Genomic DNA, 20,925 nt, shown 5'->3' with positions numbered 1-20,925 from the left:
AGGTTAGTTCTGGTGTTCCTCAGTTTAGGCTAAAGTCTGACTCCTGTCATTCTGCTGACAGCACGTCCACACCCACCCTCTGAATGGGGTCTGCATCAGGGATGTTTGTTCCTGGACTGCCATGTCTAGGGGGCAGGGGTGCAGGCAGGTCTAACGTGACAGAGACTTCACATGTAATGTACAGATAGAGCCCCCCGCCACCATGCCCCCAATGCCCACACAGTGATCCTCTCTCTTCTTGATCTTTCGTGGTCTAGTGCTATGTCCAGGTGTTTCCCCAGCATGCACATCAGAGGTGGAAGCAGCCTGCTGCTTTCCATGCCCTGTGACATTTGTTGCCCTTAGTGGATGTCCTCAGGGGCCCAGCCAACCTACCGGCGTCGTTGGCATTCTCGTGCTAGCCTGTTCTGTCTGCTGGCCTTGAGATGTGCCGGTATCAGCAGGGGGAGGGGAGGCTCAGAAGAACTGGAGTCTGCTTTCCTCTCCTTGGTGGCAGGCACTGGGTTGGCCCCCAACACTTCCTTCTCCCTGACGTTGCCTGTAGGACCTTGGGGGTCTCAATGGGTTGGATGGGCAGCTGGAATGAACTCCAGAGGCCTCTGCCTCACCTGGTTCTGCCAGTCTTGCCGGCTCCCCATTGTCTGCACCATGGTGTCGAAGCCCTCAGTGATGGTCCTCAGTGACTGGGCCGTGCTCTGCAGTGCCTCGGCAAGTTTCATCTGCATTTGCGACATATCCCTCATCGACTGGGACATGATGTTGCAGCCCTCAGTCATGGTAGTCACAGACTGAGCCATGTCTTGGGCATCACCACTCAAGATGCTGATGTCTTGCCACAGATTTTCCACTGTGGTCGCCTCAGTGTTGGCCTCAGTGCCATCATCTCCTGCGCCCAAAGCCTTTAGGACTCCTCCAATCAGCTGTGCACTCACTGGAACGTCACTGACATCCCCTCCTGAATCTCACTGCTGTGTCCTAACCTCTGCATTAGCTCTGGGATAACCATGTCCAGAGGCTCGGCGTACCTAAAATGTCGCAGCCAAGTCCAAACATATAATCCAACAGATGAATGGAAAGTGCCACAATGCACACAGGAATTTTCCTACAGTTGTGAAAAGCCCTGGATTACTCTTACAGCTCTGGGAACTGCATCTTGGAACAGTGTTTTTCAAACATTTTTTCCGGGGACCCATTTTTACCAACCGGCCAACCTTCGGGTCCCAACCAGGCCAACCTTCACGACGCACGCCGGCCGACGTTCGCGACCCATGCTGGCCGACCTTCACGACCCACGTCAGCCGACCTTCGCGACCCACGCCGGCCGACGTTCGCGACCCATGCCGGCCGACCTTCACGACCCACGTCAGCCGACCTTTGCGATCCACGCCGGCTGACCTGTGCGACCCACCATTTTCTCTTACCTTGTTTGCTGCTGACAAAAATGGAGGAAATGGTTTTGGGTCCCTTTGGCCCTCGTACACGCTCCTCCAATGGAACCTGTTGGATGGAGGTGAAACCTTCCGGTGTCAGAGAGTATGGAGTCTCCATCTGTCCAAATTTCTGCATTTTTTTCCCCCGAACTTTTTAAAAAACTAAAATTTAAATGAATAAAATAAATTAAATAAAAATAAAATGAAGAAAATAAATGAATAAAACACCCCGGAACTTGTGAAACAAAAAGCTGCGACCATTTTTTAAAAAAGCGGCCGCACTACGCATGCTCGCCCGATCACAGAAATATCTCACTTTTCCCCATGTTCAATTTATACCCTGAAAAATTGCCAAATTCCCCCAAGATTTGCATTACTTCCCCCATCCCCTCCAGCGGGTCCGAAATGTACAAGAGCAGGTGATCTGCGTAAAGCGAGACCCAGTGCTCCACCCTCCACTGAACCAGCCCTGTCCAGTTCCTAGAAGCTCTTAACGCCATAGCCAATGGCTCTATGGCTAGAGCAAACAGTAGCGGGGAGAGGGGGCACCCTTGCCTTGTCCCTCGGTGTAGTTTAAAATACCCCGACCTCAGCCGGTTCGTACGCACACTCACTACTAGTGCCTGAAAGAGCAACTGCGCCCACTCAATGAAGACCTCACCAAACCCAAACCTTCCCAGCGCCTCCCACAGGTAACTCCACTCCAACCGATCAAAAGCCTTCTCCGCATCCATCGCTACCACCACCTTTGCCTCCTCTCCTTCTGAGGGCATCATAATAACATTGAACAGCCTTTGGACATTGTCCTTGAGTTGCATGCCCTTAACAAATCCCGTCTGGTCTTCCCCTATCACCCCCGGGACACAGTCCTCTATCCTTGTGGCCAGTATCTTAGCCATCAGTTTGGCATCCACATTCAGCAGAGAAATTGGCCTGTATGACCCGCATTGCTCTGGATCCTTCTCCCGTTTCAGGATCAACGAAATCGAGGCCTGCGACATTATTGGGGGGAGGACTCCCTTCTCTCTTGCTTCATTAAATGTCCTCACCAGCAGTGGGCTCAATATCTCTGAAAACGTCTTATAGAATTCCACCGGGTAGCCGTCAGGCCCCGGGGCCTTGCCCGACTGCATGCCCTCCAGCCCGTTGATTATTTCCTCAATCTCAATTGGGGCTTCCAGCCCCTCCACCAGGTCCTCCTCCACCCTCAGGAACCTCAACTGATCCAGAAACTGCCTCATCCCCTCCACCCCAGCCGAGGGTTCTGACTCATATAATTTACTATAGAAGTCCTTAAACACCTTGTTCACCCCCGCTGGGTCCAGGACAGTATTCCCGCCTCAACTCTTTACTTTACCTATCTCCCTGGCTGCCTCTCTTTTCCTGAGCTGGTGCGCCAACATTCTGCTTGTCTTTTCCCTGTATTCGTAGATCACCCCCCCTTGCCTTCCTCAACTGTTCCACTGCTTTCCCTGTGGTCAACAGCCCGAACACCGCCTGTAACCTCCGCCACTCCCTCAGTAGCCCCGTGTCCAGGGCCTCCGAGTATCTCCTGTCCACCTGGTGTATCTCCTCCACTAACCTATCCCTCTCAGCCTGTTCTGCCTTTTCTCTGTGTATCGAGATTAATTCCCCTCTGACCACTGCCTGCAAAGCTTCCCAGACCGTCGCTGCAGAGACCTCCCCCGTATCATTTGTTTCCAGGTAGCTCTGGATGGACTTGTTAACCCGCCCACAGATTGCTTCGTCCGCTAGCAACCCCACATCCAATCTCCACAGTGGGTGTTGCCCTCTCTCCACACTAACCCGTAGATCGACCCAATGTGGGACATGATCTGACACTGCGATTGCCGAGTACTCAGTATCTACCACGCCCGGTATTAGTGCCCTGCTCAGAACAGAAAAGTTGATGCGAGAGTATACCTTGTGGACATGTGAGAAAAAAGAAAACTCCTTCGTCCTTGGCCGTGCAAACCTCTATGGGTCTACTCCCCCCATCTGTTCCATAAACCCCTTCAATTCCTTTGCCACGGCCGGCCTCCTCCCTGTCCTGGATATTGACCGGTCCAATTCTGGATCAATGACTGTATTGAAGTCCCCTCCCATGATCAGGTTATGTGACTCTAAGTCTGGGATCTTAACTAACACCCACCTCATAAATTCCATGTCGCCCCAATTCGAAGCATATATGTTCACAAGTACCACGCGCACCCCCTCCAGCTTCCCACTCACCATTATGTACCTACCCCCCTTGTCTGACACGATTCTCCCTGCCTCGAATGCCACTCATTTGCTGATTAAGATTGCTACCCTCTGGTCTTTCAGTCCAGTCCTGATTGGAACACTTGGCTGACCCACCCCTTTCACAATCTTGTCTGGTCGGTCACCTTTAGGTGTGTCTCTTGTAGCATTGCCACGTCCACCTTCAGCCCCCTCCAACGCGCAAACACGTGAGTCCTCTTGACCGGTCCATTCAGTCCTCTCACGTACCATGTGATCAGCCTGGACGGGGGGCTTCCAACCCCCCCCTGCCAACTAGCCATCACCCTTTTTAGGCCAGACTCAAGCTCGCGCCCTCTGCTTCCCACTCGGGCAGTCGCCATTCCCGACCTCCCATTTGTCCACCCGTAACAGTTCCTCCCCTGTCAGCAAAGCAGCTCCCCCCCCCCCCCCCCAGCAACAACTCCCATCAACTTCTCCAACATGTCCGTCACATAAGCCCTCGCATCCGATCCCTCACTGCCTTCAGGGAGGCCGACAATTCGAAGATTCTGCCTCCTGGACCTGTTCTCCAGGTCCTCCAGCTTCTCCTGCATTCTTTTCTGGTGGTCGTTCATCATCCCCGCCTTGCTTTCCAGCACGGTTATATACTCCTCGTGCTCGGACAACTTTTGTTCCACCTCCTGAATCGCTGTCCCGTGTGTTTCCTGATTCAGAACCACTTGATCAATCGAAGCCTTAATCGGGTCCAGCGTGTCCTTCTTCAGCTTGGCAAAGCAGTCACAGAAAAACTTCACCAGCTGCTCCGTCGACCACTGTGCCGTCTCCCCACGGCCCTTGCTCTCCGCCATGCTTTCCCCACGTTACCGGCTCTGCTCGCGTCTTCCTTATCGGACTTTGTCGTCTCACACAGTCACTTCTGGTCCAATTCTCCATACACCGGAGGGGGATTTCTCCTCACTGTCTCACTCTTCACCGATTTATCCCATAAAATCCGAAAAAAACAGGGGGAAAAGGTCCAAAAGACCGTTACAGGCGGGAGCTATCAAATGTGCGACCTACTCCTCCATGGCCGCCACTGGAAGTCACCCTGATTGCTAAGTCATGAGGAGACAGTACTTAAACTAGGCTTGTATTCGCCACCTTGAATGCTAATTGACGATATTTAGGATTTTAGAAGGTATTGAGAGGGTAGATAGAGAGCAACTTTTTCCACTGGAGGGGGAATCTCGTGCACGTGGTATAAGCTTAATCGGAGTCAGATCATTTAAGAGAGGAGTTTGGGAACACTTCTTTATGAAAATGTAAGTACAAGTGTGGGACTATGGCCTCACCGTGGTGGGGCCTACCCGGGAGGATGCAATGGGCCAGCCAGAAGTTCATGGACTTCCTATGGGACTGGACGATGCCGGCAGCAGATGGAGCCAGAAAATCCAGGCCTATCTCTCATACAAAAGCAGCAGCTGCTAACGCATTTAATCATTTTAAATCCGAGATTGATATTTTTATGCTAGGCATTGGTATTGAGAAGGAATATTGCGCCAAGTCGGGTAAATGGAGTTTGGATACAGATTAACCATTGAATAGTGGCAGAGGCCCAAGGGGTGAACTGTCTACTCCTGTTCCCAAGTTCCTATATCAAGTTCCTGACCAGCTCACTTACAGCCTCTTATCACTGTCGGGGAAATAGAAGGTTAGGATTGATAAAAGGACATCGACACCCAGTGGAGTTGTGGTATTCTCAAACAGCAAAAACAAAAGTTGTTAGATTTGTTTTCAGAGATATTCTTTGTCACTAACAGAGCATGCCTTTAGGAGGATGGGAGAATGCCTTGGTAAAGGAGTTTTAACAATGCTCTCCAGACTGGGAGCCTAATGAAGGGAAGCAACATACCAGCTATTGACTGAGTAGGGTTTGTTGCTAAAGAGAGGCCCATGATAAAAGGATGCAACTTTGATAAAGGAGTTGGTGCTAAAACTTCTGTTTATTGGAAAAAGCTTGATGGAAGATCTCTTTTCACTACCAGTTACCTGTCTCTCTCTCCAATACGACCGTACTTGTCTCACACCATTTTATTGATGCTCTCTGAACATGTTTGTTCCTTTTAAGCTGCCATCTTAGATGCTCTTCTCCCTCCCCAAATTCATACTGTGATCAAGTCAATAGATTGTCATTGTTTCCCATTACTAACTCATCCTTTCTCAGGACCTTAAATCCCCACTTGCCATAGTTTCTCTGTCCACTTACAATCTCAGGCTTTTCAAATCCAAGCTTTGGGTCACCGAATCCCTACTTCCCAAATGGCCTTGCCTTCTCTTTCAGTCTTTTCAGCCACGATGGAACTTTACACTGTGGCCCTGCAGCTAGAATTATTTCAATAATAAATAGGACGTTGAACTATGCTGACATATGTTGACAGGTATGAATAATGATCCAATTCAAGTAGGGCCACAAACATCCAAATTGTGAACTTGGCAACTGTGCTGAGAGTGAATCTCTCAGCTGTGTTGACAGCGTTTGATGGGCTGGATTACAACAAGAAACTTGATTCTTTGTTTGATCAGAACCATGAACTGTTTGTAGGTGTTAGCAACACTCATGCTGGAAATAATACACGTTTGTCAGGAATTAAAAGAGTGGGTGTAACAGATCAGGAACCAAAATTTCCTTAATTCTTTACCCTGTGTACTCAGTGTTATTTCATCAAACTCAACGTAAATAAATGTGATGCAAAGGAAATTCCATTTCTAGTGTTTTTATTTGAAAAAAACATAAAAATGTAGTGTTAACATGGTGACAATATTTCTGCTTACAAATGATTGTACAATTTCCCATTGCCACAAACTAATTTGGCAGGGGGGTGGGATATGGTGTGGAGGTACAGTAGAAGGTGATGCATGGCCAAATAGAAGAAAAACCAAGTCAGTCTGGACGGCCGAGCAAAGGTAGACATGTTAAGGCACAAGTGAATATGGGCATGGCTGGATGGCATCTATTTTAATATGAGGAGTCTTATGGGAAAGGCAGATGAACTGAGAGTGCTGATGAACACTTCATTTTGTCTAGTCCTACCACAGACATTTATGTCCGTTGACCGTGGATTTTACTGAGACTGTTTTATCTCCTAAGCAAAGCTTCTACAAGATTCTCTCTGCTTTCCCGTAAGATAAAAAAATGCAACAGTCCAGGGTATCCACTATCCACATCTGCGGCTAAACACTCTGCCCCCCCCCCCCCCACGCCGCGTGTTTCTCGGTGGTGTGCGTTCGCTGGCCGTGGGATTCTCTACTCCTGCCACTTGCCAATGGGATTCCCCATTGAGGTTACCCCACGCTGCCAGGAAATCCACGGGCGGGGCTGCGCTGATGGCAAGAGCAGGGAACCCCAACAGCCGGAGCCCTGTGTACTCCATAACATTTTTTCGAAGGTCATAACCATAATCCAAGCCAATGTCTTGTTCAAGGGTCACTGTTCAGAAATGCTCCAACGTATTATATGAAAGGGCTGGATTTTCCCACAGTCTTCATGACCCTGATGTCAGAACCAAATAGAGTTTTCAAGACTGCACTTGCCTGGAGCCAGATAATGGGAGCAACTTTCCCAGAGTCAGCCTCATAATTGGCCAGCGCTCGCCGACCAGGTAAGGATAATATTTATTTTTTTCACGGGATGGGGGCATCGTTGGTAGGGCCAGCATTTGTTGCCCACGCTTAAAAGCCATTGAGAAGGCAGTGATAAGCTGCCTTCTTGAACCGCTGCAGTCCATCTAATATGGCGGGCAGGCTCTCGATGCTGTGCGTCCAATCCGCTCTCTACCTTTTTCAGCCCCACCAGGAGGTGGGCATTGCCAATGAAGGCCTGAGGATGTGGGGGTGCCTCAACATGGAGGGTACCTCAACAAAAATTCAGAGGGGCCAAGAAGGCAGGCCCCTCGGAGAAGAGGAGGAATCCTTCCAGCAGCAGCATATGGGCCACGTGTTTGGGCTTTATTTTGCTGGCCCCTCATTTGGGGCATGGAGCCTCCATGGCAAAACGCCAGTGAACAGCCATAAATGTCCTCTAATTTGGGCATTAAGTATTTAAATAGGTTTCCTGCCACCATTCAGCGAGGGGCCCATCTGGGTCCCTGTCCCCCTCAGGAACATTCCCCAACAGTGCGAATGCATCGGAGAGTGGTTCTAAAATGGCTGCCTCTATTTTTCAGGCCCACCCTCCTCCAATGCCACCACCTGGGGAAGGAGAAAATTCAGCACAGGGGTGAGCTCCCGAATTCAGTCATGTCATCATGAGCAGTTACCAGGTGGGAATGAGGTACGGTCCATAAGCACAAATATTTCTTAGAACAGAAAATTCTACTTTGATGGGGGTCCTGCTAATTAGGAAAGATGGCCCGGTGACAATTAGGACAGCTCGATGGCAAAAGTCACAAGTGAAAGCAAGGTGGGCTGCAAATGGCACAGAAGTAGTATTATCAGCACCCAACGTACCTTATCGTGGTCTTTATACTGTCCTTCTTGACATGCCGGTTTCATTAACCCAATGGTTCACAAATAATCAATTCCTACCCGACCCGGGTTGTTTAGGGTGTGACTTAACTCCACAAAGCATATTGTTTTCTAATGACCACCGACCAGTTAATTATTCTAAGCTTGCATCGAGTTATCTTCCCCTAGTTTCTCCTTGTTAACCACGCTGACCCTTTGTGGTGCCTTTCCTCCCCAATGACGCTCTGCAGGGCAGACAATGAACCGAGCAAGATATCTGCAAAATATACCCAATATCTCTTAGTTGTGGCTAACTGCCCATCAATGACTGTGGTAGTGTTAAAAATTACAAACAGGGGCCGGAGTATTCTGCCGGCGTTAACCGTGGGCGCAAAGGACGGCGCTGGCGGAAAATCGCGCGAGAATCGAAAATGAGTTACCCGCCAACAAGATTTCATTTTCTGATTTTAACTACCGCTCGCTGATGATGTCATGAGGGCGGGGATCTCGTTTCAATGCATTTAAATACATTATAATATAATTACTGGGCTTCCCCGCAATAGCCCCACATTTAGAATTCCCCATTCACACCGACGTGTCGGCGAGGTTTACAACTACGCAAAGGTAAGTAGAGTCTTCGGGAGGAGAGGGACATGTACGGGCACTGCCAGGGGTCCGTGCACAGGAGCAGTGTGGGGGGAGCCCTCTGGGGAGCTTGTACATATGTTGGGGGGGGAACTGTTTTTTTTATTGGAGATCAATAAATCCCAATCTCGGGATTCCCAGCTGCAGGTTTTTCCTGGCCCTCCATCCCCACTGTGACAGGGTAAGCCTATAAACTACACCTCCAGACTTATAACAAAAAGTTTTTAAAAATGTATTCATGGGGTGTGGGTGTTGCTGGCTGGGTCAGGATTTATTGCCCATCCCTAACTGCCCTTGAACTGAGTGGCTTGCCATTTCAGAGGGTGCTTAAGAGACAACCACATCTCTGTGGGTCTGAAGTCATGTGTGGGCCAGACCAGAACGGCAGATTTCCTTCCCTAAAGGACATTAGTGAACATTTAAAAACATGGCGGGAAAACCCAGCAGTGCAGCCATTGAGCTGTTCACAGCTTTTCTCACCTGAGCCAAAAAAGAAATGGAAAATTCTGCCCGGTGAATCTTTACTCACAAGATTAGATTATTCAGAATTAAATGCCCTTTGAAACCTAAACTCTGGCTGCTGGTCAGGGAGGTTTGCACAGGGGAAATGGTGTCAGGTTGCGGTAAAACTGGAGGTAAAGAGTGTGTCAAGGCCAAAACCCGCTCCTCCAGAGCAGATCTCCAGTTCCATAAGACCATAAGATATAAGAGCAGAATTAGACCATTTGGCCCATCGGGTCTGCTCCACCATTCAATCATGGCTAATATGCTTCTCATCCCCATTCTCCTGCCTTCTCCCCATAACCCGTGATCCCATTATTAATCAAGAACCTATCTATCTCTGCCTTAAAAATACTCAGTGAATTGGCCTCCACAGCCTTCTGCGGCAATGAGTTGGCCGCATCAACCGGCTGCTGCAAAAGGGTCACTAAGCCGAGCGTGCCGGGGCCCGAGCTCCCATCTATCTGATCGCTGTACCTGACCGCCAAGTTCCTCGAGCTGACCAGTAACGCAACCTAGGATAGGGAGGACACCCACATCACCTGCAGCTCACCATCCACAATGACAAAGAACTCAACAAGCTGCTGGGGGTGGGGTCACCATAGCCCAGGGCGGGGTCCTGCCCAACATCACAGCTATGCTGCTGCCCAGGAAACCTGGGCACTCCAGCAAGGGTGATGCCTGAAAAGTCAAGTTGGGAAAAAGATCCAAATTAATCTATTTAAAGTTTTGCTAGAGTTGAGCTAGTAGATGGAAAGCTCAATGAAGGAGTGGAGATTCGGAATTCAACCAGCAAGATAAAAGGGATTTCAGTTGTCTCAGATTTGGAGGGAATTCATTCACACATCATTTAAATTTTAAATATTTCATTGCTAGGCTGCTGCTAAACATTTTAGTTTCCTTTCCACAATAAGAAACACGGAATTCTAAAAATTTGGGCGTAAAATTTCCCTGCCAATTCAATGCAAAAAATACCGTGGGCTGGATTCTCCATTTGGGAGATCATGGACGGAATTCTCTGTCCCGTCAGAGGATCCTCCATCCCGGCAGCCAGCCAATGGGGCTTCCTGCCGATAGAGGAGCCTGCTCTATGATCTACCGCTGGTGCTGAATTGTTTTATGATCTTACTAGTTTATGATTTTACTAGTTTTATGATCCCCTTGTTGTCGTAAAGCAAGGTGCAATTCAGTGTTCCATGCAACTTTGTGCATGGCATGGAATACGAGGGGCTGGATTCTCCGATTTCCGACGCCAAAATCACGTTCAGTGATCAGCCAAAGAATCCACGTTTACTCCGGAATCCAGGGGCGGGGCACCGTTTTTGCGATGCTCATAAACGGCGTACTCCCACCGTATGGACGGCCTCAGGACGTCACCTGAGGCCCTCCCTCAGTGCTCCGGCCTCGATGGGCCGAGTCCCCAACGCCATCACTCGCGTACGCTCACGCTGTTCGGAAACCTCGTGTGGCGGCTGTGGACTGTGACCAGCGGCGCCACAGTCGGGGGGGAGCCGTTCCGCTGGCAGGGGGCGGGGTTTGGCGGAGGCTAGGGGGACTGGTTGGGGGGGGGGGGTGATCCAGGGGTGGCGAGGCTGGTTACATGGGGGCAGTTTTTGGCAGGCCAGGTCCGCGGGCGGCCGGCGCCATGTTGCACAGCGTGCGCATGCGGGGCCACGGACCTACTCATTCTGCGGCCGTGTCCGCAGGTAAAGCCGGGGGCTTTACGCTGCGCCGCTCTAGCCCCCACCGGACGGACGATCCAGCCCGAGGTTTTCCCGGGGGAATCCTGATATCGGGCTGCCATCTTGAACAAGCGGCCCAATAACGAGGTCCCACAGCCTGCACCCCCACCCTCCCGCACCACAAATCGGCTCGACACCCCCACAACACAAATCAGACCCCCCCCCCCCCCAGCAGCTTCCAACACCTGGATTACCCCCCTTCACCCCCAGATATGGGGGTGACCCAATCTGCCCCTCCCCCCAGGGTCCCCTGTTATAGGGAGACTCCCCACAGAGACCCCTGTAATAGATGAACATGCACTAAGTGAATTTCAATCACTCAAGCATGGGATTTCACTGCACTCTCATCTTTTTGATGTGGGCAGCCTTTACAAACATTAGGGTTTCACCACTTAGGCCACTGAAACATGAAGGGATACGAATAGATTAAAGCTGCAGATGATTTTTAAGAGCTGTCAATCACAGACCACTACTCAAAAGCCATGAATGGACTGCAGATAGCACAGCTGGTGCACTTCGAGGAATGGACACATGGAGCTACAAGGTAAGTTATTATAGCTATAATGCCTCCGACAGCCCCTGTCTGGACTGCTCTCTACTTTCCAGACACGGGGCACTTTTCGCGGGGGTGGTCTTTGGTGGGGTTTCTCTTATTCACGGGGTCTCTGAGGGGTCCCTTTAGTCAGGGGCTCCGTGTGGGAGTCTCCCTATCACAGGGGCTCCTGTGTGGTGTCTCCCTATCTCAAGATGCTTGATGGGGGGGTCTCCCTGTAACAGGGATCCTTTTATGGGGTCTCCCTATCACAGGGGTCCCTGCGGGGGATTCCCTATCACAGGGATCCCTGCGGGGGATTCCCTATCACAGGGTCCCTGCGGGGGATTCCCTATCACAGGGATCCCTGCGGGGGATTCCCTATCACAGGGGTCCCTCTGAGTGGTCTTCCTATCACTGGGGTCCCTGTGGGATGTCTTCCTATGAGAGGGATCCCTGTGGGGGAATCCCAATTAAAGGGGTGCGGGGGGAGGGGCACTTCGGTTCACCCCCATACATCGGGGCATCCAGGCAATCTGGCGATTGGGGCTGTTGTGCGGTACGGGGGAGGAGGGGGTGGATTGTGGCTGATTTGTGGTGGGGATGCGGTGAATGAGCTCGGAAGGTCTCTACCATCATGGCCCTGGCGTGGTGGACCTTGCGGTGGCTCAATTGTAGAGGCCTCAAGTGAATGATGGCCACGTGATACCTGCGGGGACCGGAGAATCACGGGAGGGCGGAGTATAGTGCACCGGGCCCGCTAAATAGATTCATTATGACACATATGCATTTATTTGCGTACTCCCGCTGGCGTGCAGCGTGGAACTCGTCACCGCCACCAGCGAGGGGTCGGGGAATGACGTTCGGGGCGCCGACCCCGATTTTGGTCAAAGCTGCATTGAGTTTCAGCCTGTGTAATCCCAGAGTACATAACACATCAGACAGGAAATAGGTTGCGTAGTCTATTTCCCTCATTTGCATGGGACCATACTATGCCCACCCCAAATAGATCCTAAAGGGCAGCAAAAGGATTGAATGTTGAAATTTATCATCCAGCTTGTTATTTAGTGGCCACGAGGGACACGGGGGATCGTGGATACCTCCAGTGGGCTTCAGGGAACCCAATCTGGCAGTCCCGGGGACAGAGAATCCCGCACCCTAAAATTGAGATGTGTGTAATAACTTTGCCAAGGCCAGTCTATCAGCATGAACCCCTTTTATTAAAGTAAATGAAAAAGGCAGCTCACACAGCTTCCAACACACAAGTCCCACCCTGGGAATCTACAGGCCTGGGTAGGAACATTGTGTTTTAAGCTCCCGCTGTACATTTCCTATTGAGCGCGCTCCCGCCCACTCAATAGGGGAACTCATATTCCACGAAACCCACGGGGAGATCTATTGATGATCCCCCGTGTCCCTCGTGGCCACTAAATAACAAGCTGGATGATAAATTTCAACATTCAATCCTTTTGCTGCCCTTTAGGATCTATTTGGGGTGGGCATAGTATGGTCCCATGCAAATGAGGGAAATAGACTACGCAACCTATTTCCTGTCTGATGTGTTATGTACTCTGGGATTACACAGGTTGAAACTCGATGCAGCTTTGACCAAAAGATACTCCAGACTTTGAAGTAAGTTCAATGGGATTTATTGAACCATTAGCACAGTTCTCTATGAGTTTGACTCTCCTGCTAATCTTGCTGTAACTCAGTCTAACTAACCAGTCTGATCTAAGCCATGTGGTGGGTGTGATGCTTCTGATCTGCCCCTGTCCTACTCTCTAAGTGTTGCCTGTGGAAAGAGTCAGAGCATGTGTGCCCTGTCCTTATATATGGGTTGTGTAATGCCCCCTTGTGGTAGTGTCACCTCTGGGTGTCTTGACTGCCCATTGGTTGTGTCCTATTCTATGTGTTCATTAGCTGTATGTCTGCATGTCATGACATCTCCGCTGCTCCCTCTAGTGTTTAGCCCTTGTGTATATACAGTGATGCATATCACCACACTGTCATTTTGCTTCTGAGCAATGCTGGGTGCAAGGGTTACCTCGCCTTCCAGTACTCACATCCACACGAGGGAATTACTGTATATAAAACCTAAAAGGCCAGTTTCTCCACTAAAATTGATTGTACCACAATTCATTGCATTACCGAAAAAAGCCTATCTGAAAATATGCCTTTAGTGTTGATATATTTCTAATGCAGTACTGTCTATGACAGATGGATCATAAAATGATAAATGATCACCCACATTAAACCCTACGGATCTGAGATTTTCTGTGAGTCTTCTCCATTTTCTAGAAATCAGACCTTCAGGTAAAGCAATTTGTTCATTTGGAGTCTGCAGAAGTGTTCTTTGTACAAAGAAGCTTACCCTTGTGACAATGGATGGTTCTGCACGCAGAAGTTTGCTTAACGATTCGCACTCAGCACAGTTCCCATATTCCCAATGTGGATGGTCACAGTACTCTGGAGTTGGATGGTAAATTATGTTTGGAAACATTGTGAGGCATCTCTCACAAGGCTCTCTGACATTTAGGTAGGTACGTTGCCTAAGGGCTGTGTTCATTTTCAGAGGGCTGGTATTTTGGACACCTCCTGATTCAGCCATAGGGTGCTCATGCTGATTGTTTGGTGCAATGCCTGATTCCGAAGGGCTTTCTCCAGTGAACATTATATTGTAAGCTATGGAGTGGACATAAGGAGGGAACAAAATGACTTGGTTTTTATACCAGTTGCCAATACACACAGCCAGGCCAATGTACTCGTGCCATGTTTGGCAACACAATATGTCGATCATAATTTCTGTCTGCTGCCTGCCTTTACATGACACTGATGCGCCAAAATAATTGTCTGTTTTCTCATTTGTGATATGCAGGTTCGTAAAATAGCAGTAGTTGATGACTGTTGACACAAAGACGTTTCTACATTTACTGCTTTTACCATCAGTAGATCCCACCATTTGTTCGCTGAGATCCAACAGACACTTCAGAACTTCATCAGTGTTTCTTGAACCCATGATTTCAACAACCTGCAAAACAAATACTCTCTAATCAAAAATGAACAATTTGCATTTGTCTAGCACCTTTCATCCAAAAGCATTTCACGGTCCATTAATTTTAGAGTAGAGTGTCCTGGTTGAATTCAGACAGTACATAACATACTCACAAATAACATACAACTCGGTAAAAAACATATTTTTTCTCTCAAATGGACAAGGGTTTCCATGACTGGCCATGGCACATACCAATGGAATTCCCAACCTTCAGAAAATGGCAGGAAGTTCAATAGCTCACTGAGCTAAATCGCTGGCTTTTAAAGCAGACCAAGCAGGCCAGCAGCACGGTTCAATTCCCGTACCAACATCCCCGGACAGGCGCCGGAATGTGGCAACTGGGGGCTTTTCACAGTAACTTCATTGAAGCCTACTCGTGATATTAAGCGATTTTCTATTTCTATTTTTAAAAGAGGCACTGATGCCTCCGTGATAGCTCACAATGGAATTCCAGAGAAATGCATTAATCCTTTTCCTATTTCTCAGGCAGAGCTCCAGCCCCAGAGATAAAAGGGCGGGATTCTCCGTTGCCCGGCGCCAAAATCGTGATCGGAGATCAGGCGGAGAATGGATTCCGACGCCTGAATTGGGGCCGGCGCCGCTTTGACGGCGGTTTGTGATCTCCGCCCCCTCCAAACCGCCATCATTGTGATTCGTGCCGTTTCAACAGGGTTGGCGCGTCATCGGCCAGTTCACCCGCCATGCTCCGCCCCCTATGTGCCGAGTTTCCGACAGCGCGGACCACGTGTAGTCCCAGCGGTCGGGAATCCAGAATGCCGGCTGAGGGCTGTGTCCAGCACCGCCATATTCAGCCGGGATCCCTGCCGCTGACCGGGGGGAGGTGGGGCTTCTGATGGGGAGACTGCTGGGGGGTGGCCAGTGGATGGGCTGTGGGGTCACGGTTGCTGGGTTAGGGTTCGTGTGCGGTCGGCGCCATGTTGTACTGCGCAACCGGTGCAGGTCATCAGCCACGTGTATGAGGGGCCGGGACCCGGCCATTCTCCGGCCGCAATTCGTGGGATTTCATTTGCCGCTGATGCTATCCCCTCACCGGTACCGAAATCGGTGAGGGGTTCGCGATGATTTTCCTGTCCTGAAACCCCCGTGGATTCTCTGTTCGCGCCGGTATTTAGCCATAGAAATGGAGAATCCAGTCCGATACCTCTGTCCTAGCCAGCTTTGAACAAAGGTAGCTATTTGTGACTCCTAATATCCTAAGATGGTGTCAATGGTCCAACCATTACCAGTTCCAAATGCAGTGGCCGGGATTCTCCGACCCCCCCGCCAGGTCGGAGAATCCCCAGGGGTAGGTGCGAATCCCGCCCCGCCTTCCCGACGCTGGCCTGGCCCGTGATCGGGGCCTGCTGATCCTGCTGTTTCCGTGGGGGCTTTCTTTCCTCCGCGCTGGGCCCCTGTAGGGCTCTGCTATATTGCCCGGGGGCCGTCGGGGAGAGGAACTGGAGAAGGAGATAGACCAACAATTTGTTCGGGCTTCTACCCCGGGACCCTCAAATCCCCAAGCCTTCTCTCAGACTGCTATCCAGTGAGCCAGTTGTGCTGAGGAACCTTGCTCTGAACACTCACCCCCAGCCACAGCAGGAGCCCCTAGACCCCAGGTGCCCTCCCCTGATCCACACACTCACTCTTTGGTCACATGGATACCTCCAGTGCTGAAGCCCAGCTCTTGAGTGTTTGATTGTTGGCTGCTGCCTCTATGGTGCTGACTCTTCTAGATTCAGGCAAACTGTTCAGGCTTCAAAGTTTGATTGAAATGTGATGCAATAATCATCGTCTGAGACATGGCAACTGTACCCACAAGAAGCCACTTGAGTGATATTTTTATGAGCAAAAATGGTCACCATTTACAAAGATTTGAAAACCAACTATGTAACATTTCACATATCTCACTCACCATTAATCAACAAGGAAACATCACCATTCCATATTGGCACTGATGCAAAGCTATATCAGCTCATTTTCACAAAAAAGAACCAAACCAACGGTATCACCCTTGCAGGTTCCTCAACAGAAAAGGTGGAGAAGCCTGAGAATGTTTGATCATGTCTAGAACTTGGTCGTATAAATGATCTGTTCAGCCACGTGATACTTGTTGGTTGTTCCACATATCGGAGCCATTCTCTGTCCCTGAGCAGCTGTGCAGGCCCTCCCACATGGCCCAATCTCATTGGAAACAAATCCTGGCATACCCGCGGTAACGTGCTAGTTACACGCAGCACTCACTACACCTGGCAACAAACCTACAGCAATCTGCAAAAGCATTTCCTCAATATCTTCATCACGATAGCTCAAGGTGTACAAGCATTGATGGCATGTGCTGTAGAAGACTCCGTCTCAACAAAGAGACAGTGCGGCACCTGTACCACTTCCTCGCAGACCTGGTACCACGTCCTCGCAGACCTGGTACCCCGTGGTGCAGGAGAACACCCACTCCGGAGGCCCCTGCATCATCTGGCTTTGCCAGTCCTGGCAGCTCCCCATTGTCTGCATCATGGTGGTGCTCCTCAGTGACTGGGCCACACTCTGCAGAGCCTTGGCAAAGTCCACTTGCGTCTGGGACACGCCCCTCAGCGACTGAGACATGATGCCAAGGCCCTCAGCCATGGTCGTCACAGGCTGAGCCATGCCTTGGACACCATAACTCAAGATGCTGACCTCGCCGCCAACCTAGCAGTGTTGGCCTCGGTGCCACGCATTGTCAGCCCCACCTCCTGCACCCGTAGCCTATGGGGCTCCTCCAATCAGCTATGCAGTCCTTAGAATGTCACTGACATCCCCTCCTGAATCTCATGGCTGTATCCTAGGGGCAGCACGGTGGCGCAGTGGGTTAGCCCTGTTGCCTCACGGCACCGACGTCCCAGGTTCAATCCCGGCTCTGGGTCACTGTCCGTGTGGAGTTTGCACATTCTCCCCGTGTCTGCGTGGGTTTCGCCCCCACAACCCAAAGATGTGCAGGCTAGGTGGATTGGCCACGCTAAATTGCCCCTTAATTGGAAAAAATTAATTGGGTACTCTAAATTTATAAAAAAAAATAAAAATTAAAAAAATAAAATGGCTGTATCCTGTCATCTGCCTCAGCTCGGGGGGAACCGTGCCCAGAGGCTCGGCATCTGCCCAGGGTTCAGCAGAGTCCTGGAATACAGTAGAACTCTGACTGCTGACCCCCTGGATGTTCCTGCCTCCCCATGATGTGCATCAGCATCTGTGTGGTACTCAACGGGTTGTGCCCCAGAGGCCTGTCCACTAATGTTGCCCACCAAGGTGTGAGTCTCTGTATTGGTGGAAGGTGGGCGGTGATAACTATTTTTTTTTTAAATAATTTTTATTGAAAGAGTTTTTCCATACAAACATTTACCCCTACTAATTTTTAAATTATTTACAACACAATCCCTCTAGGCAAATATCCCTCCCTCGCCCGCCCTCTCGCGCGCACCAGTCCTCCCCCCCCCCTCCCCCAAGCACAACTTAACAAACAAGGCAGCCTACAGTTTCAGACATGAGCAGCGAGCAGACTTGCCCGCATTACAGTCGTGCATGTCCCCCCACGACCATTGCTGCCCCCCCCTCCCCTCCCCCCCCTCCCCCCCCTCCCCTCCCCCCCTCCCTCCCCTCCCCCCCCCCCCTCCCTCCCTCCCCCCCCCCCTCCCCCCCCCTCCCCTCCCCCCCCTCCCTCCCCTCCCCCCCTCCCCTCCCCCCCCCCCTCCCTCCCTCCCCCCCCCCCCCCGGGTTGCTCTGCCACGACCCCGAACGCCTATCTCTGATCTAAAAAGTCAAGGAAAGGTTGCCACCGCCTGGAGAATCCCTGTACCGACCCTCTCAGGGCAAATTTGATCCTTTCTAGCTGAATATAGCTAGCCATATCGTTAATCCAAGTTTCAACGCTTGGAGGCCTTGCGTCCTTCCATTGAATTAATATCCTTCATCGAGCCACTAGGGACGCAAAGGCCAGTATTCCGGCCTCCCTAGCCTCCTGTACCCCCGGTTCTACCCCGACCCCAAAGATCGCAAGCCCCCATCCTGGTTTGACCCTGGACCCCACCACCTTCGACACCGTCCTTGCCACCCCCTTCCAGAACCCTTCCAGCACCGGACATGCCCAGAACATATGCACATGGTTCGCTGGGCTTCCCAGACATCTGACACACCTGTCCTCACCCCCAAAGAACCGGCTCATCCTTGTCCCCGTCATGTGAGCTCTATGCAGCACCTTAAATTGAATGAGGCTCAGCCTCGCACACGAGGAGGAAGAATTGACCTTCTCCAGTGCATCCGCCCACGTCCCGTTTTCTATCTGCTCTCCCAGCTCCCCTTCCCACTTGGCTTTCAGCTCCTCCCCTGATGCTTCTTCCGCCTCCTGCATTATCTTGTAGATGTCTGATATCTTCCCCCCTCCGACCCAGACCCCCGAGAGCACCCTATCACTCGCCCCCTTACTGGGGAGCAGGGGGAACCCCTCCACCTGCCGCCTAGCAAATGCCTTCACTTGTAAATATCTGAACATGTTTCCCGGGGGGAGCTCAAACTTCTCCTCCAGCCCTCCCAGGCTCGCAAACCTCCCCTCTATAAACAGGTCCTTCAGCTGCCGTATGCCCACCCTGTACCAGCTCTGAAATCCCCCGTCGATGTTCCCCGGGATGAATATGTGGTTCCCTCTTATTGGCGCCGCCAACAGACCTCCCATTTCCCCCCTGTGTCGCCTCCACTGCCCCCATATCTTGAGGGTGGCCGCCACCACCGGGCTCGTGGTGTACCTCGTGGGGGGGAGCGGCCATGGTGCCGTTACTAGGGCCCCCAGGCTTGTGTTGCCACAGGACGCCCTCTCCATTCGTTTCCAAGCTGCCCCCTCCCCTTCCATCATCCACTTGCGCACCATTGACACATTTGCCGCCCAGTAATACCCCGAGAGATTGGGTAGTGCCAGCCCTCCACTGTCCCTACTCCGCTCCAAAAAGACCCTCCTCACCCTTGGGGTGCCGTGCGCCCACACGTAGCTCATGATGCTACTCGTCACCTTTTTGAAGAAGGCCCTAGGGAGGAAGATGGGCAAGCACTGAAATAAAAACAAGAACCTTGGGAGGACCGTCATTTTGATTGACTGCACCCTCCCCGCCAGCGACAGCGGTACCATGTCCCACCTCTTAAATTCCTCCTCCATCTGTTCCACCAGCCTGGAAAAGTTCAACTTGTGGAGGGTCCCCCAGTTCCTTGCCACCTGCACCCCTAAGTACCTAAAGCTCTTTCCTGCTCGCTTGAAGGGGAGTCTCCCAATACCCTCTCCCTGGTCCCCCGGGTGTATCACAAAAACCTCGCTTTTGCCCAAATTTAGTTTGTACCCCGAAAAGTCCCCAAACTCTGCCAATAGTTCCATTATCTCCGGCATTCCCCCTTCTGGGTCTGCCACGTACAGCAGTAGATCATCCGCATACAGCGATACTCGATGTTCCTCCCCTCCCCTAGTCAGTCCTCTCCACCCCCCTGAACCCCTCAGTGCCATCGCCAACGGTTCAATCGCCAGTGCGAAAAGTAGGGGGGATAGGGGACATCCCTGCCTGGTCCCTCGGTGGAGCCCGAAATACTCCGACCTCCTCCCGTTTGTCACTACACTCGCCGTCGGGGCCGAGTAGAGCAACTTCACCCACTTAATAAACCCTTCCCCAAACCCAAACCGTTCCAACGTCTCCCACAGGTACTCCCACTCCACCCTATCGAATGCCTTCTCCGCGTCCAGCGCTACCACTATCTCAGCCTCCCCCTCCACTGCCGGCATCATAATTACATTCAGCAATCTCCGCACGTTCGTGTTGAGCTGCCGCCCCTTCACGAACCCCGTCTGGTCCTCATGGATTACCCCTGGCACACAATCCTCTATTCTAGCTGCCAGGATCTTTGCCAGCAACTTGGCATCCACGTTCAGAAGCGAGATAGGCCTGTAGGACCCGCACGATCTTTATCCCGCTTCAATATCAGGGAGATCAGAGCCTGCGACATTGTCGGGGGCAGAACCCCCCCCCCTCTCGCGCCTCATTAAAGGCTCGTACCAGTACCGGTTCCACCAAGTCCACATTTTTCTTGTAGAATTCCACCGGGAACCCATCTGGCCCCGGCGCCTTCCCCGCTTGCATCTGACCTATTCCCTTGACTAGCTCCTCTAGCCCTATTGGCGCCCCCAGCCCTTCTACCAGCCCCTCCTGGACCCTTGGGAACCTCAATTTGTTTAGGAAGTCCTCCATTCCCCCTCTCCTCGTCGGCGGCTCAGACCGATACAACTCCTTGTAAAAATCCCTGAAGACCCCATTCACT

At 51.3% G+C, this 20,925-nt stretch overlaps 1 protein-coding gene across 1 annotated transcript in view; it reads right to left on the bottom strand.

Annotated features, from left to right (window-relative positions):
• Positions 1-13,486: 13,486 nt before the first annotated feature.
• Positions 13,487-20,925, bottom strand: part of LOC119953238 — a 47,024-nt gene continuing 39,585 nt past the window's right edge. Inside the window, exon 9 of the mRNA XM_038777271.1 lies at positions 13,487-14,583. Coding sequence (XP_038633199.1) covers positions 13,732-14,583 — 852 coding nt within the window. The 3' untranslated portion in view covers positions 13,487-13,731. The remainder of the gene's footprint in view (positions 14,584-20,925) is intronic.

The sequence above is a fragment of the Scyliorhinus canicula genome, chromosome 18 (genome assembly GCF_902713615.1).
Source record: "Scyliorhinus canicula chromosome 18, sScyCan1.1, whole genome shotgun sequence".
Taxonomy (NCBI): domain Eukaryota; kingdom Metazoa; phylum Chordata; class Chondrichthyes; order Carcharhiniformes; family Scyliorhinidae; genus Scyliorhinus; species Scyliorhinus canicula.
This window is presented reverse-complemented; position numbering and strand designations above follow the sequence as displayed.